General features: G+C 33.7%; 1 protein-coding gene across 2 annotated transcripts in view; it reads left to right on the plus strand.

The window, feature by feature from the left end:
• LOC149796727 (E3 ubiquitin-protein ligase SH3RF1-like) overlaps positions 1-13,733 on the plus strand; it is a 61,303-nt gene extending 47,570 nt beyond the window's left edge. For both annotated transcript variants that reach the window (XM_089961376.1, XM_089961377.1), the window contains exon 14: positions 1,533-13,733. In XM_089961376.1, coding sequence (XP_089817502.1) covers positions 1,533-1,704 — 172 coding nt within the window. In that variant the 3' untranslated portion in view covers positions 1,705-13,733. The remainder of the gene's footprint in view (positions 1-1,532) is intronic.
• Positions 13,734-14,165: the final 432 nt, after the last annotated feature.

Here is a 14,165-nt window from a genome sequence, read left to right on the forward strand (position 1 = left end):
GAAATGCTGCCAGGCGGGGGGATCAGGTTTCTTACAAAAGCAACAGAGAGTCATGCAACTTTTAAAATGCAGTGGAGGAAAGATCACACAAGATATATATGGTTCCCACAATTTCTCATACCCAAGGCATCATTTTTTTATATTTTTGTTTTCTAAATGATCTTAATTAATCCTATATCAATGCAGAATATTGTTTGAATACATGCACAAGTATGATTGAGATCTGTTGGAGAATTGCAGAAAGTATGAAGGTATTCTGATTGAGCTGTATCCTGGAGCAGTAAATAAGATGATCCATCAATCAGCCATTAGGGAAATATCTCAAGATAAATAAGTGTCTGATGTTGAAACAAATGATAACTATTTTGTTTAAGAAAGTCAGTGAGACGGAAAAATCTGCTTAAAAACAAAACTATGAAGGAGGAAATTTAAGATGGTTTGCTGCTAACTGAACAAAGTGCAGAAAGTGGTAATACAGAAATAACTGGCATGTTGTCATTTACCATGCTTCATGCCTTGTGGAAAATTGTGTTTTGGATATATATCCTGAAAACCAGTTCCAGAACATATTCATGTTGGCCATATTTTGCAGTTGATTGTTCTCAAAGCAAACTTCACACTTCTGCGAGGAATAGGTAAACCACAAATTGAAACCCTATTACTCTAGTAAGAAAATGTCAGAATATCTGTGAGAAAAGAAAGAAAACAAAATGATCCTATACAAATATATGATTCAGAGCGTGCATGTGTTTGGGTGGTGTGTTTGTGTGAACAAATTTGTCTCCATTTTTTAAACTCAAGTGGTAGAGTTTCAGAGACCTGTAGGCTAACATCTCAAATGGTAGATTGATGACCTGTATAGATGTCTTGTTGTCCAGTAAATTACTTTCAGCTTTAAAGGATTTTCTGAAGGGAAGTGATAAGAAGAATATTTTCCAGCTGAACAGCAATTATATATGATGATATCATAGACATCAATTGTCAAAGAAGTGATACAAAATCACTAAATGCTTGTTTTAAATTAGATGTACATCTTCTAAATATTTTGTCACCTATCAGCTACCATACATCATAGTTTACCACCCCCCAATGATCCACCTCAGGATGTAGGTATGTATGACCTCCCCATCTTAAGTAAATATCTGGCAACATCTTTGGTATTCTATTTACCTGCTGCAGCATTTCCAGGGGGGTTGGTGCAAATGTCAACATAGTAGCATTTTCGGTGTTGATGGTGCAACTGTCAGAATTAAGTTTTTGCTTGTAGCTCAGCTTCTCCAACACTGTTGCATGTACAGTCGTAAAACTTGATATGTGTGTTTTCCATCATTTACGGGATATGTACTACAAACATTAGCATCTGTCTAGTACCATGATGGCCATGTCTCTTAATGTACAAATATAAATTTTAAATTATATGAATACTTTACACAGGCAGATGTTCTCACTCATTATTGTTATACTATCCAATTTCATGTTTCCTCCCACAATTCCACTACTCTGAAACTAATTTGATAATAACTATGTTTCAGACATCGCTGTATAGTTCCCTATCCACCGCAAGGAGAGATTGAATTGGAGCTGAAGATTGGTGACATTGTGTATGTTCACAAGAAACGAGAGGATGGTTGGTTTAAGGGTACTTTGCAAAGAACCGGGAAGACAGGACTATTTCCAGGAAGTTTTGTTGAGAAATGTGAATAGGACGAATGAAATCATATTTTCTAGGATGATTTAGTTTTAATCAAATCTCTGTTAATTGATACTCAAGCTTGAGATGCATTGTTCTTATTCTTGTCATTCATATATTATAGTTTATGCTAATGGATATCACACAGTTGCTCATTAAACTGTTACAAATCGACACTATTATCCAACTTTGTAATGGAAAATTTAAAACTTTATTGCAAAAGAAGTGTCATCTCTACATGCTGAGAAAGTAAAGTAGTTTCCATCAGGACAAAAGAAACATAAAGGAAACACAAGTTCTAATCCAGATACGTTCTTTAATATCTTTTCCTTTACAAAGAAACTTAATGATATGATAAGATAATTATATTGGGGATTTGACTTGACTTGAAATAATTTTGAGCATCAGATTTTATAGTCTGTACAAGGTTATACAATTTTACTAGAATTAATTTCATGGAGAATTTAGACCTGCACATGTAACTGTTTATTTACGCACATCGGAGACTACATACTGTTGATGTCAGTATAGCAAAGTCTTTTTTTTTTTTGATAGCCAAGAAAGCAGTCATACCAAAGTATTATTATGCTTATTCATTCCATTTCTTTGCTTCATGTTATTTTATTTGAATGGAACTATTTATGATGTGGATATTTTCTGTTCTTTCTGTTCTAATGAAATACACCAGTATATATTTAAGAGAATATTGTCAAATTGTATATTAACAATTACTTGTGTATATACTAAGTGGTGATTTGAATAGACAGTGATTTGTATTGTTATACAGAGTTTCACTGTACTCAATGAAAACTGATGAAATAATTCTTCAGGAAGCTTTCATTGATATTTATGTTTTAAAAATGTATTTATAACATGTTTGGCCATAGTAGTATTTCAGGCTGGAAAATCTACATGCCCTGTGAAAAATATCATTCAGAAATGTGCATTTTTAAGTAAAATTTACCTATTACATGGTTGTGCTTACTTGTCCCTAATTGTGGTACTATTTCTCTTCCCTCATGCCACCCTGGATTTGATTTTGAATTTTTATATTACTTTTTTTTTTTTTCCCATATACATTTCTTAGATCTCAATAAAGTTGCAAAACGAGACTGGATGCCATGATATTTCAGTTGCTTCAGTGTGTCCTTGGTTAAGTCTCCATTTCTTTGGCATGGTATTGCCAATAATGTTAATGTTCCATTAAAACCAACAAAAAGGATTGTCTAGACTGTACTCTGCTCATTGTAGCAGATATTGACAACAGATGTAATATAGAAATGATAAATTTAACCTTCTTCCATAAGCCTTATTGAGTTCCTGAATTAAATATGTCTAGAACACAGAGCAGAATAAATTCCTTTCCAGTATAAAAATTATTTAATGGCAAAACATTATATTAACATTATTGAAATTTAAATATTTTTATTTGGGGATCGCTGGTGTACTTAAATATTAGATAGAAAATTAATAGAAAATTAATTTAATTTAATATAAAACATATGTATGGGATGACCTGTGTCCATTGTCTCTATGTCCATTTGCATAGGTTGTCACCACTTCTGAATTATTTGGAATATTGCCATGAAATTTTACACACCCATTCCTCCCAAGTCTAGTTGAATGAAAATAGTATGCTGTGACATCAAATTAGCAAAGGTGAAAGTTTTCTTTAGACAGAATTCTGTATTGGAAATGGTCCCCATGACATTTTTCCCAATTTGTGTCAATTTTGTTGAGTTAGGAGGTGGGGGTAGTCTCTGGAATCTTTTCGGTCAATGCAAACAGTCTGAATACCTCAAGGTATTTTTGTAAAATATTATCCAGAGCAATAGTCCATGTTGATCACAGACTTCATACACATTAACATTTATTAGACTTAGATCCCAGCTGTTTTGAAATGCTTCAAAGTCAGATATGATTTTTTTCAGTAACTGTAGAAGAAACGGTCTTATTTTGGATTCCTGGAAATTCTTTTAGGCTAATCGATCTTCAGTCCCTTTGAGGGATTATTGTACATCATTGTTTCTCTTTCAACCAAACTAATATGTTCCTGCATCATATGTTATAATGATTAAAATGCCATTGTCTCACTTATTTAATAATTCCTTTTCACATTTCTGTACTTTGATCTATAGGATATTGAGTGTGTTCAATAAAACATACATGGGATCCAGAAGGCACTTCATTATAGAGCTGCCCATAGAAGCAATTTAGAATTTCTTATCATTTTCATGCAAATATTTTGAGTAATCATATTAGCCTGATGTGTGTGTGTGTGTATTTGTATTCAACTGTCTTCCTTGGGTACCATGGATGTTAAAATGGAAATGATTATTTTGTTAACTAAAAAACATTTTCTTTTAAATATTTATTTTATATCATTTAGACAGCATTTTGATCTAACTTCCACAGCTCAAAACAGCTCAGATGTGGATTTTGGCTCTACTGGTGATAGACCAGAAAAACTTATGGATTGGCCCATTGTCTATCAGCCATTCATCCAGTATCTTATTACTCCTAAACTGTTGGAAGATTGCCATGAAACTTGACACACATATTCATCCTAAAATCTAAATGTACTGTGGCATATATTTTTTTTAAAACTGACTTCCTTGGGTATCATGTATGTTTAAATGGAATTGGTTCTTTGGTTCACTTTGAAGAAAAAAAATTTCATTATTTATTTTACATCAGTTATACTGCATGTTCATCTAACTTCCACAGCTCAAAATAGCTCAGATGTGGAATTTAACTCTGCTGGTCATAGACCATTGGTCATTGCTTATCTGTCATCCATCCATTCATTAGCACAAGTTTGTTACTGCTTCTTCTGAACTTGGAGGATTGCCAAAGAAATTTGACACACACATTCATCCAACGAGTTAATTTGTCCTAAATAAAAATAGTTAGCTATGACATTAAATATGCCCAGCACAGAGTCCATCTTGAAATTTTATAGCTGCTCCTTCTGTTTGAATGTTGATACTGACACTAGTTTTGCAATAAAATATTTCTTGTGTTTAGTTAATCCTGAATTAAGATGTGCAAATCTGGCACTCAATATAGCCACTGTGGCTGCCATTTTAAATGTCTTATAACTTCTCCAAAATGGAAAGTCATATCAGCATGCGGTTTTTACCAGAAGACTTGTGTTTATTTGGTCCTAAAAGAAAATGGTGCCAGTCTAACATTCCATATGGTCATCACAGCAGCCATCTTGAAAATCCTGTTATTGATTCTCCTTCTGAACAGAAAGTCATATCAAAATGAGGGTTTACACCAGAAAATGTATGATGCCTGGTTCTTCAAGTTAAAATGGTGCTGACTTGACATCCAGTATGGCAGTCACTGCATCCAGCTTCAAAACTTTTCTATAACTACTCTTCCTTAATGGAAAGTCATATTGACATGGGGTTTTCACCAGAAGACTTGTGTTTGTCTGAAATGAAAATGATGTTAATGTGACTTCTATCTCTGGTGCCTTGAAAATCATGTTATCACTACTTCTGAATTTATGGTCATATTTACATTTTTCACCTGCCAGTAGCTTCTCGTGGGTCGGTGGTTCTTCCCGGGGTTTTCCCGGGTTCTTCCTCCACCATTAATACTGGCCGCCATATATAGCCTATTGTGTGCTGAAAAATGGCGTTAAACCCCACAACAACAACAACAACATTTTTCACCAAGAGACTTCTTATGATGTCCAGTTGGTCATAGACAGAAATGATGTCGATGTTTCATCCAATATGACCACCATGGTGGAGAATCCGAGATAGCTTCAGATGAAGAAGTTTGGTTCCTGGAATATTTTTTGGCTATTAGAATGTTGCTCCCTTGGAAGAATTCTTGATGAGGTAGTTGAAACTAAGGAACTCTGAGTTAACCAATAACCTTAGATGTTTGACCACTTGTAAAAGTAAGTCATCTAACCCAGAAACTTAGATGTGCCAAATTTGCATGCTGCCAATACTCTAACCATGCCTTCAGGCTATATTTACTTTTGATATTGCAATTCAGTGTTTACTTGTGACTGTCTGGATTGTGCAGAGTATATTTCAGTAAATATTATCAGGATTTTATGTTTTAGATGCTGCACTGAGAAGGTTGTGTCTGGCGTTTTAATTCCTCTGTAGTTTTTTGCTTGTAAAATGCAGCAGCAAATAGTCTTAAAATTCAGAGGGTGTTAAATTACCTTGCCTGGGTGTTTTTTTTTTATAAGAGTAGAATTCTGGAAAACGAGAATATAGTTTTTACAGTGGTACACTTTGTCTGTTTTATCATACACTGTAGTATCATTTATTTTCATGGGTCTCAATTGTCATGTTTTTTTAAAATTAAAAGAAATATGGAGGGGGCGTATTCAATTTGTGGCCTTTGTCTGTCAAATTTTGCATATTTTTGCAGTATTTAATTTTATCGACAGAACTCTACATATACTACAAATAAAGAACTTAAATGAACAAAACTACTACAACAACAAACAGTGATTATTTAAATGGTTAAGACAATAGCACTACCTGTATAAGCACAAATCAAACACCTGTCAAGATAAACAAATTACATGCAACATCAAAGGGCACTGAAGTTGCACCATCAAATATTTCTGGACAGCCATCGCATTAACATAGTGGCTAAAGAGTGGTAAAATTCAGCTCTGATTCCCCTGTGGCTTGGACAGTGTCATTCTTCCACATGTAAACCAAACACATGACCATCTGCCTATTGTTCAGTGCAGTTAATCTAGCAGTGTCAGCACTTGATGTATTCAGAGCCCATCAGAGTGTGAAGTTGCTAACTGAATTGAAACATAATGGAGTCTGCATGACGTGCATACCTACTTCAACCACTAGACTTTACTTAATCCTAATTAATCATGCTGATTCATGATGGGTAGACAATTGTGGTTCACATGTAAATGTGTGAAAAATCTGGCCAAATTATCTTAGCTTTGAGAACGCTAGTCTTGTTTAATTCAACAATTTTAGTATTATTTACCAGAAAGACATTTGTGTGTACTTGCCAGGGTTTAAATAAAACAATCACGTGCAAAAACTATTATCTATTACCAGATTAAAGAAATGACATTGATTTATCAAATAGCTTTGTTAATCTCTAGGAATGACACACAGAAAAAAAAAGTATGGGTGGGGGCTTCTTAATAATATATAGCTAACTTTTCATTGGGTCTTTAGATTTATGATTCATGGCAGTAGTGAAATCCATTAAAATTAGTACCCCACAAAAATTGTACTACAGTAGTCAGTTACTCTTACGATTGATAGGATAAACACGGTTGGAAATTAGGCCTATGAAAGTGAATCCAGTTTGGACAGTGCCATCCTTCCACATGTGGACCAAACACATGACCATATTTGTTTTATTTAAACCCTGGCAAGTATAACAAAAGTTAACTGTTGAATATTTGACATTTGGAAAAATCTATAAATAATTTTTTATTTACATAGCTAAGAGTCCAACCAATCAAAACTCAAAATGTTTTTTCGGGGCATTCTGTCTTGCAAATCAAAGTTTAGTATATGTTCCCAAATAATGATCACTACATGGAAAAATATGTGAAATTTACCTATAATATAATGGCTGAATGAATTCAGATCTACATAAGATTTCTACAGGATGTAGATCATAGACTTACCAGCAACATCAATAAGTGTTGGTGAATTTTATTTTTGTGACACTTAGTTTGATCACTGGTTTTATGTAAGAGAAAGCATGCACAGATAATTTATGGAAGGTCATAAGTTATTTCCTAAAGTTTCATATACTGTTACTTTGTTATTTTCTTACACAGGACTGGTATTGCCAGTATTAAAATCATATAAGCATTTTTTATTTTTAATAAGAGATGTTAACACCACATCTTTTTCTATCCAGCCCCTACCATAGTTCATAGTGCTAGTATACACATAACGTAAGAAATTATATCATACAGATGGTATCATAATGTACCACATAAGCACACTTATACAAGTCATGTCCAACTGCATTCAACATAGACCATGATCTGCACTTGCATAATGCACTGGCAGATTGAAGTCTTTGTGGTTTCTTGTACTGATTATTCCTATCGAAGTAAATGGACCACGATCAACTGACACATTATGTGATGGCAGATCTGGGACTAGGCAGTTTGACTTATAACTGAATATATATGGTAATCATGTCATTTTGAGTTGTGTAATAAACAGTGATCATAACATTTTATTATTTAAGAAAGAAGGGAAGAACAGAGGATAAAATCCAGATGTTCATGCTGAGCTTACTTTGTGAGTAAGGCAGCATACAAGAAATAGAACTCTGTTTCTATTTATGGATATATCTTGGCTGGTATTTAATGTAGCAAGAAATTCCATATAATCCCTGTATATAAATGTAATGCATCAAAATATATGGCTTCTTTGTTAGAATATTTGTTCAAGTTAATTGCAATATGGAGAGAAATGATACTGTACATGTACAGTGAATGGTTATTTCGATGTTAGTTAATGATACAGAGCATCTTGTAATTTACAAGTTGTTAATTTAAGTTGGCCAGCATTTTTTACCACACCAAAACATACATTGTGTAAATTTACTTGTGAGTAAACTCTGTGTTGCTATTGGAAGCAAATGAAGGTTAATGAAATACATACATGAAGGTGTTATGGTTTGTCATTACCATTGCTGTTATATTTATTACTTGACATTCCACTGATTAATTGAAAATCCTTTGGAATTGCCTTTTAAGTCTTTCACAATCCTGTTTTTGTGTTTTTTGTTGGAATGGATCACAGATTACAGGACATTTATCCAACATATTTGATATGAAATCCCTGCAGGCTCAGGATTGTAGAATTGGTATGATGCACTGTCCATTGTGTTGTAGGAAGTGACTAACGATGGCTGGACTCACACATAAAAGGTATGGGTTTAGATCCTACAATTGGCTCAGCCCAGATTGGTTGCTATAATGTTTCAGTAGCCAAGGCACTTTATTTCATTTGCCTCAGAACTAAAAAATCTACTTTTGAATGAATTAACCAGTCTTGAAAACTTGTATCAGTGCACGATACTCATATCAGTGCACGATACTCACACACAAAATGCATGAAAAATATCAACAGGTTTTGTGTGCATTTCATGTTCATTTGTTACTTTAGAAACAATTAGTAATTTACAGACCTGGATAGATGGACCCTTATAATGCCTTCACATTGTAAAAGTATAATTGAGATTTGTAAAACCCTAATGAAGATTTAAAGCATGCTTTATCTCCACATCAATTCCATATTGATGGATATATTAATTATTTTGATTTTGTGATGAGCATTGGTGAAATAATGTGTGCATATCTAAACACTTGTCTGTAACAGAAAAACAACTAATGTGGCACACTTACCTGTAATTTTGAATTGATCTTTCTGTCTTGTACATTTTGTGTGTGGATTGCAAAGCAGTCCTGAGTTACAGCTTGGTGATGTTTAGCTGATATGAACACTTGAGGTAAGGGTTTACATTTAGGTCACTTTCTCTGGCACTATTTCTTGTAGGGTCACATGATTTGGTTTGTAAATGTTTCCTAAGGATTGTTTACCTGTATTTAGTTAATCTGCGTGTGATTACTTTTTCATTAAGCTCAGTTTTTCTAGGTTTATGTAGGTAACTCAGTTTTTCTGACACCATTGCTTGCATAGTTGTGTAACATGGGACAAAGATGCATCAAAGGTAATATTACACCCTTCAGTTAAAGTTAGGTCACTGTGACTTTATTTTAACCTTTTGTTTAGCTTGTTTTTTCCAGAGCTGTTGCCTGCAGAGTCATGCAACTTGGCATATGGATGTGTCATGATAGGTACAATATTTTAAGCCAAAATGAGGTCATAGTGATTTTTATTTCACACTCCAGTGACCTGCATTTACCTTTGTGTTTAGCTTGGTTCATAAGATACTGTTACCTGCAGGGTGATTCATGTGTAACTTGGTATGTAGAAGCTTTGTGAGAAGTATTATTCTTTAACCGAAATTCAGTCACTGTGACTTACATTTCATAGTTCAGTGATCTGCATTAACCTTTTTGACTAGCAGTTTCTTGCACACTGCTGTGATAAAACTGGATACATAGGATGTATCATAAGAAGCACTACAATAAAACAAAACTTTACTATCCAGCCATACTGCCATAGGCATTTTTTAATGAAATGTGTTTTTTAAAATGCTCTTCCTGTGTGTTAGGCAGAAGTACATATTTGTTCTTAAAACATGTATTTGCCAACATAAATATGTATTGTGTTTAACCTGGGTTAAAATGAATTACACTCTGTGCATGATTGTCTATGCTTAGCCATAGCAAAGTAAAGTTCATGCACAGGGTTTAAAATGAATTACACTCTGTGCATGATTGTCTATACTTGGCCATAGCAAAGTAAAGTTCATGCACAGGGTTTGAAATTGATTTTCAATATTCATGATTCCACAAGTCTGTTAAATAAGAAGTTCAGGTCTTAAATATTTTGTAAATGTATGCATGTTTACCCAATATTGCATTTATCAGTTTTCTTAATCACTTTTTTCTCCAAAATGTAAAAATTATTTATGTTTACATTTTTATGTGGCTGCTGTTGTAAAGGATTAGAAATATGGCTGTTGCTTAAGTTGAAGCATTTGTGCTTATGTTAGTACAGTTTTATGGAGGTAGTTGATCAAGTGTTGTTATACACATCAGCAGGCTGTTGTCACACTTTTGGAAATGACATGAATGTTAAATTCTTCAGTTATAGTATACATGTTGCAGATTAAAATGAGATAATATTTATTGCCCTCTAGACAGTTATCCCTTTTTCTCCTTGATTAGTATAATCTCATCATATGCAAAGGAAACTCCCACCCTTGAAGTCAGCATTTTGTAGGCAAGAATGTGTGTGTTTGGATTTTTAACATAGCTTTAAAACAAATTCAGTCATCTCTCTATGATGTCTGCAGTGTGGCAGTTAATTGTGATGTCTAGCACTGTGGCATTATGCCACAGACATGTAGCATGATGACCCACCCAGTCACATTATCCTGACACCAGGCCAACCAGTCCTAACACTAACTTCTTAATGCTGAGTGCCTAGTCAAGTAGCTGTTAGTACCATTCTTGTAAGTCTTTAGTATGACTTGGTCAGGGTTTGAACCCATGACCTTCCGCATCTGAAGTGGATGATGTAACCACTAGGTGAGCAAGAATGAGGCTGTGCCATTATTTTGGATCCCAAGGGCAGGATATACACAAACACATATGATGGATGTTCTGGGTTTTTTTCTCCCCTTATTTCTAATCACAAAAATTAGGTGGTGAAAATGAAGATGGTGTATCTTTGGTTTGGAAGTACCCATAGAAAAATGTTTGTGATGTCATAAGCACTTTGATGTCATCTACAGTGTTAGTGAATGCACTTGTGTTGGGAGAGCTGCAGTAGCTTTCTTGGTACAGTATTTAACTTGAATACATTTGACACCTGCCCAGGCCAGTCCCACATTTTAAAACTTTTGAATTGTAACAATTTAATTATAGAACAAACACTTCTAAGTTTCTAAGTCACATTATCCTTTCTTAATCACTAGAGTCACAAAAGTATCCTATTCGCATGTCCAGGCAGAATGGCAAGTTGCATCATCATGTGCAAGAATGGAGCAATTGGTAGGAACATCACAATGATACCATGGATGATTCAGGTATAACTTGGTATGTAGAGGCTTTGTGAGAAGCATTATTCTTAAACCAAAATTCAGTCACTGTGACTTATATTTCATAGTTCATGGAATCCACGATACCATGGATGATCTTAATCTTACAAACCAAAAATTCTGTCATAATAAAAAGTGAAAGACATACAGCAAAGAAATGGTTGTGGATTGAGCGAGGTGTGGAATGCACATTATAGTAAATGCCAGCGCCAGCTGTTAAGTAACCCTACTGGGCAGATAAGGGTAAGAGTTTAGTTTCTAATTGTTTCAGTTGAACGGCATTGTTACAGTTATTACTGTGTACACATTTATAAATTTTGGTAAATATTGCTGCCTAAGGAAGTTGATGAATTCACACCATCTAGATGACATCAGTCTATTGACATCATGAGTGAAAATGTTGTAATGCAAATGGTACACTCTCTCTGCATGTTTTCATTGAAAAATAATAATGTAGGGGATTCCATGTTTGTGAAAAGGATAGATAAGTCTAATTCTGACTGAGTATGGCTATTACCAGTGACTTGAATAGTTCCCCCTCTGACACAGTGGAGCCATGGTAGCTCAGTTGGTACAGTTTAAGACTCATAATCCAAAGATGGGTTTGACAGGATTCATATGGTCTTTGAAGGTCTTTGACAGTTTGGGAAAAATTATGTAGCATTTTCAAGGCCATGAAAGTTTGGGAAAATCAAGCAAATTACCCTGAGGTCTTTAAAAGTCTTTGAAAATTTAAATTAACCTAAACATTTTAATTTCTTTCCATGATCACAAATAAAATAGTCCAAGATTGTTAGATTCGGATGTAGTCAAGTTTTCCTAGTTGCTTTCTTTTGATGACCCGTTTAGTTTCATTTCATCATTAAACAATATTGTAGTATTTTGCATTTGTTGTTTTCTCATATAACAGCTTGTATACAGATTGTTAGTGAAAATAGGTCTTGGAAATCTCTGTGTTCTTTGAAAGTTTGGAAAAAGTCTTTTTATTTATCATTCTGAATTCTGTATGAACCCTGTTTGATCTTGCCAAGGCCAGGCAGAATGGTGCATTGATGTGCCCTTGCAAAAGGCACTTAGATCCCATTTTCTTGGCATGATAAGGTCATTAATGTTTTTCAGTGCCATTTAAAAATAATGCAAAACATTTCTGATAAAAATCTTAACCCTTCGGGTTAGATATCCCTACCCTAGCCACATGTATTGAGAAGAATTTTTATTAGACATCTAACTGCTAGTTCAGTTTTTTATTAATCAGTTGATATCACTATCTGTTTACCTTCACTATCCTATCATGATTATGTGAAGCTTATGGTACATTTAGAATGGTACTCTATTTTCTGTAAAGAAAACAGAATTTCAGCAACTGAAAAGATGCAGTATAACAGTTCAATTCAACATACATTTTGTAATTTTGTATGTTTTTCTTAAATTACATTTTACTGCTCAGGATGTGATATGTGCTCAAAGAAAATTTACATTAGTTAGTGTTTGGACAATTATAGTATTTTTTGCAACATTTTTAATGTTGTATATTTATTTTATCACATTCTATCACTTTGCCATAGTGCCTTTTGGTGCCATTACATTTGTTTGATTGGACTATGAAACTCCAAAACAAAACTTTTACATTTACTTAAATAGCCTTAATATACCATTAACAATATGAAAATATACACAAAGTTGAGCAAAACCAAATAATGTCTCCTTTCATCTAGGTCCTTTTACTTTTAACACAATCAAATCTTCTATCTGCACATTTTCTGTAAGAAACAACATGCAGTCATTCTGAAGTTGTCTTCCAGAGATATAGCAGTGTCTTATCTGTGTTGTAAAACATCAAAATGCCACCATCATCAGAGATCTTATTGAGGGATTGTCTTTTAAAAAAAAAAAAAGAATACATTGTCCACATTTGTATCAAATAAATGAAAACATTTAGTTGTGTATTGTTTTAACATAATGGACCATAAATATTGTACACAATTTAGGCTGATGAAAAAAAATTCTAAAATACTTGCAGGGGCATTTATGTTGGTCTGTCTTTTATTTTACTGCATGTGAGATATATATGTTTTATAGTTTTATGGTGGTTTCAATGTAAATGATTGTTTGAATGAGCACTGCACTTGAATTTTGTTTATATGTATGTTAAAGATAGTAAGGTTGTTAGTTAATGCTTGTACATATATGTATATTAAGTTTGCATATTAATTTTACTATGTTCAATCAGGCATTACTCATGTGATGTTTTATTATGTCAGATATTTTAGTTAACTCTGTGAAGAAGAAAAACATTAAATACCTTTTTCTACTGAAACTGTATTGATTCATTTTGTATTTCCAGTAAGCTTCTACTAGATAGGAGAGATCATCATGGTCCTTGTCCTGCACCCCTGCCAGTCTGTCCATCCATTCCCTCCTCAAAATTATTTTGGTTCAGCCAATCAAATATGTGTATTCACAACTATAAATTAATTATCTTCATATACATACAGAAAATCTGTGTGAGGTGTGATTTTTTTGTGCAAATGAGGTGCAGATAAGAGGTAATTTTTCTGATGTTTCATTTGAAGAGACTGCCACTAATCTGTTAAGTACTGTATTATTCACATGGGTAGCTAAACAGTTAAATTTGAAATTGGAATTCAGGAAATAAATTGCTCTTAAATATGGTATGTTGCAGTATTTTCATGTGTTCATGAATAATAAGCCATGTGTGATATTGCTCTTTTTACTTATATACCTAAAA

The sequence above is a fragment of the Sinohyriopsis cumingii genome, chromosome 6 (assembly GCF_028554795.1).
Source record: "Sinohyriopsis cumingii isolate HCF-2022 chromosome 6, ASM2855479v2, whole genome shotgun sequence".
Lineage (NCBI taxonomy): Eukaryota > Metazoa > Mollusca > Bivalvia > Unionida > Unionidae > Sinohyriopsis > Sinohyriopsis cumingii.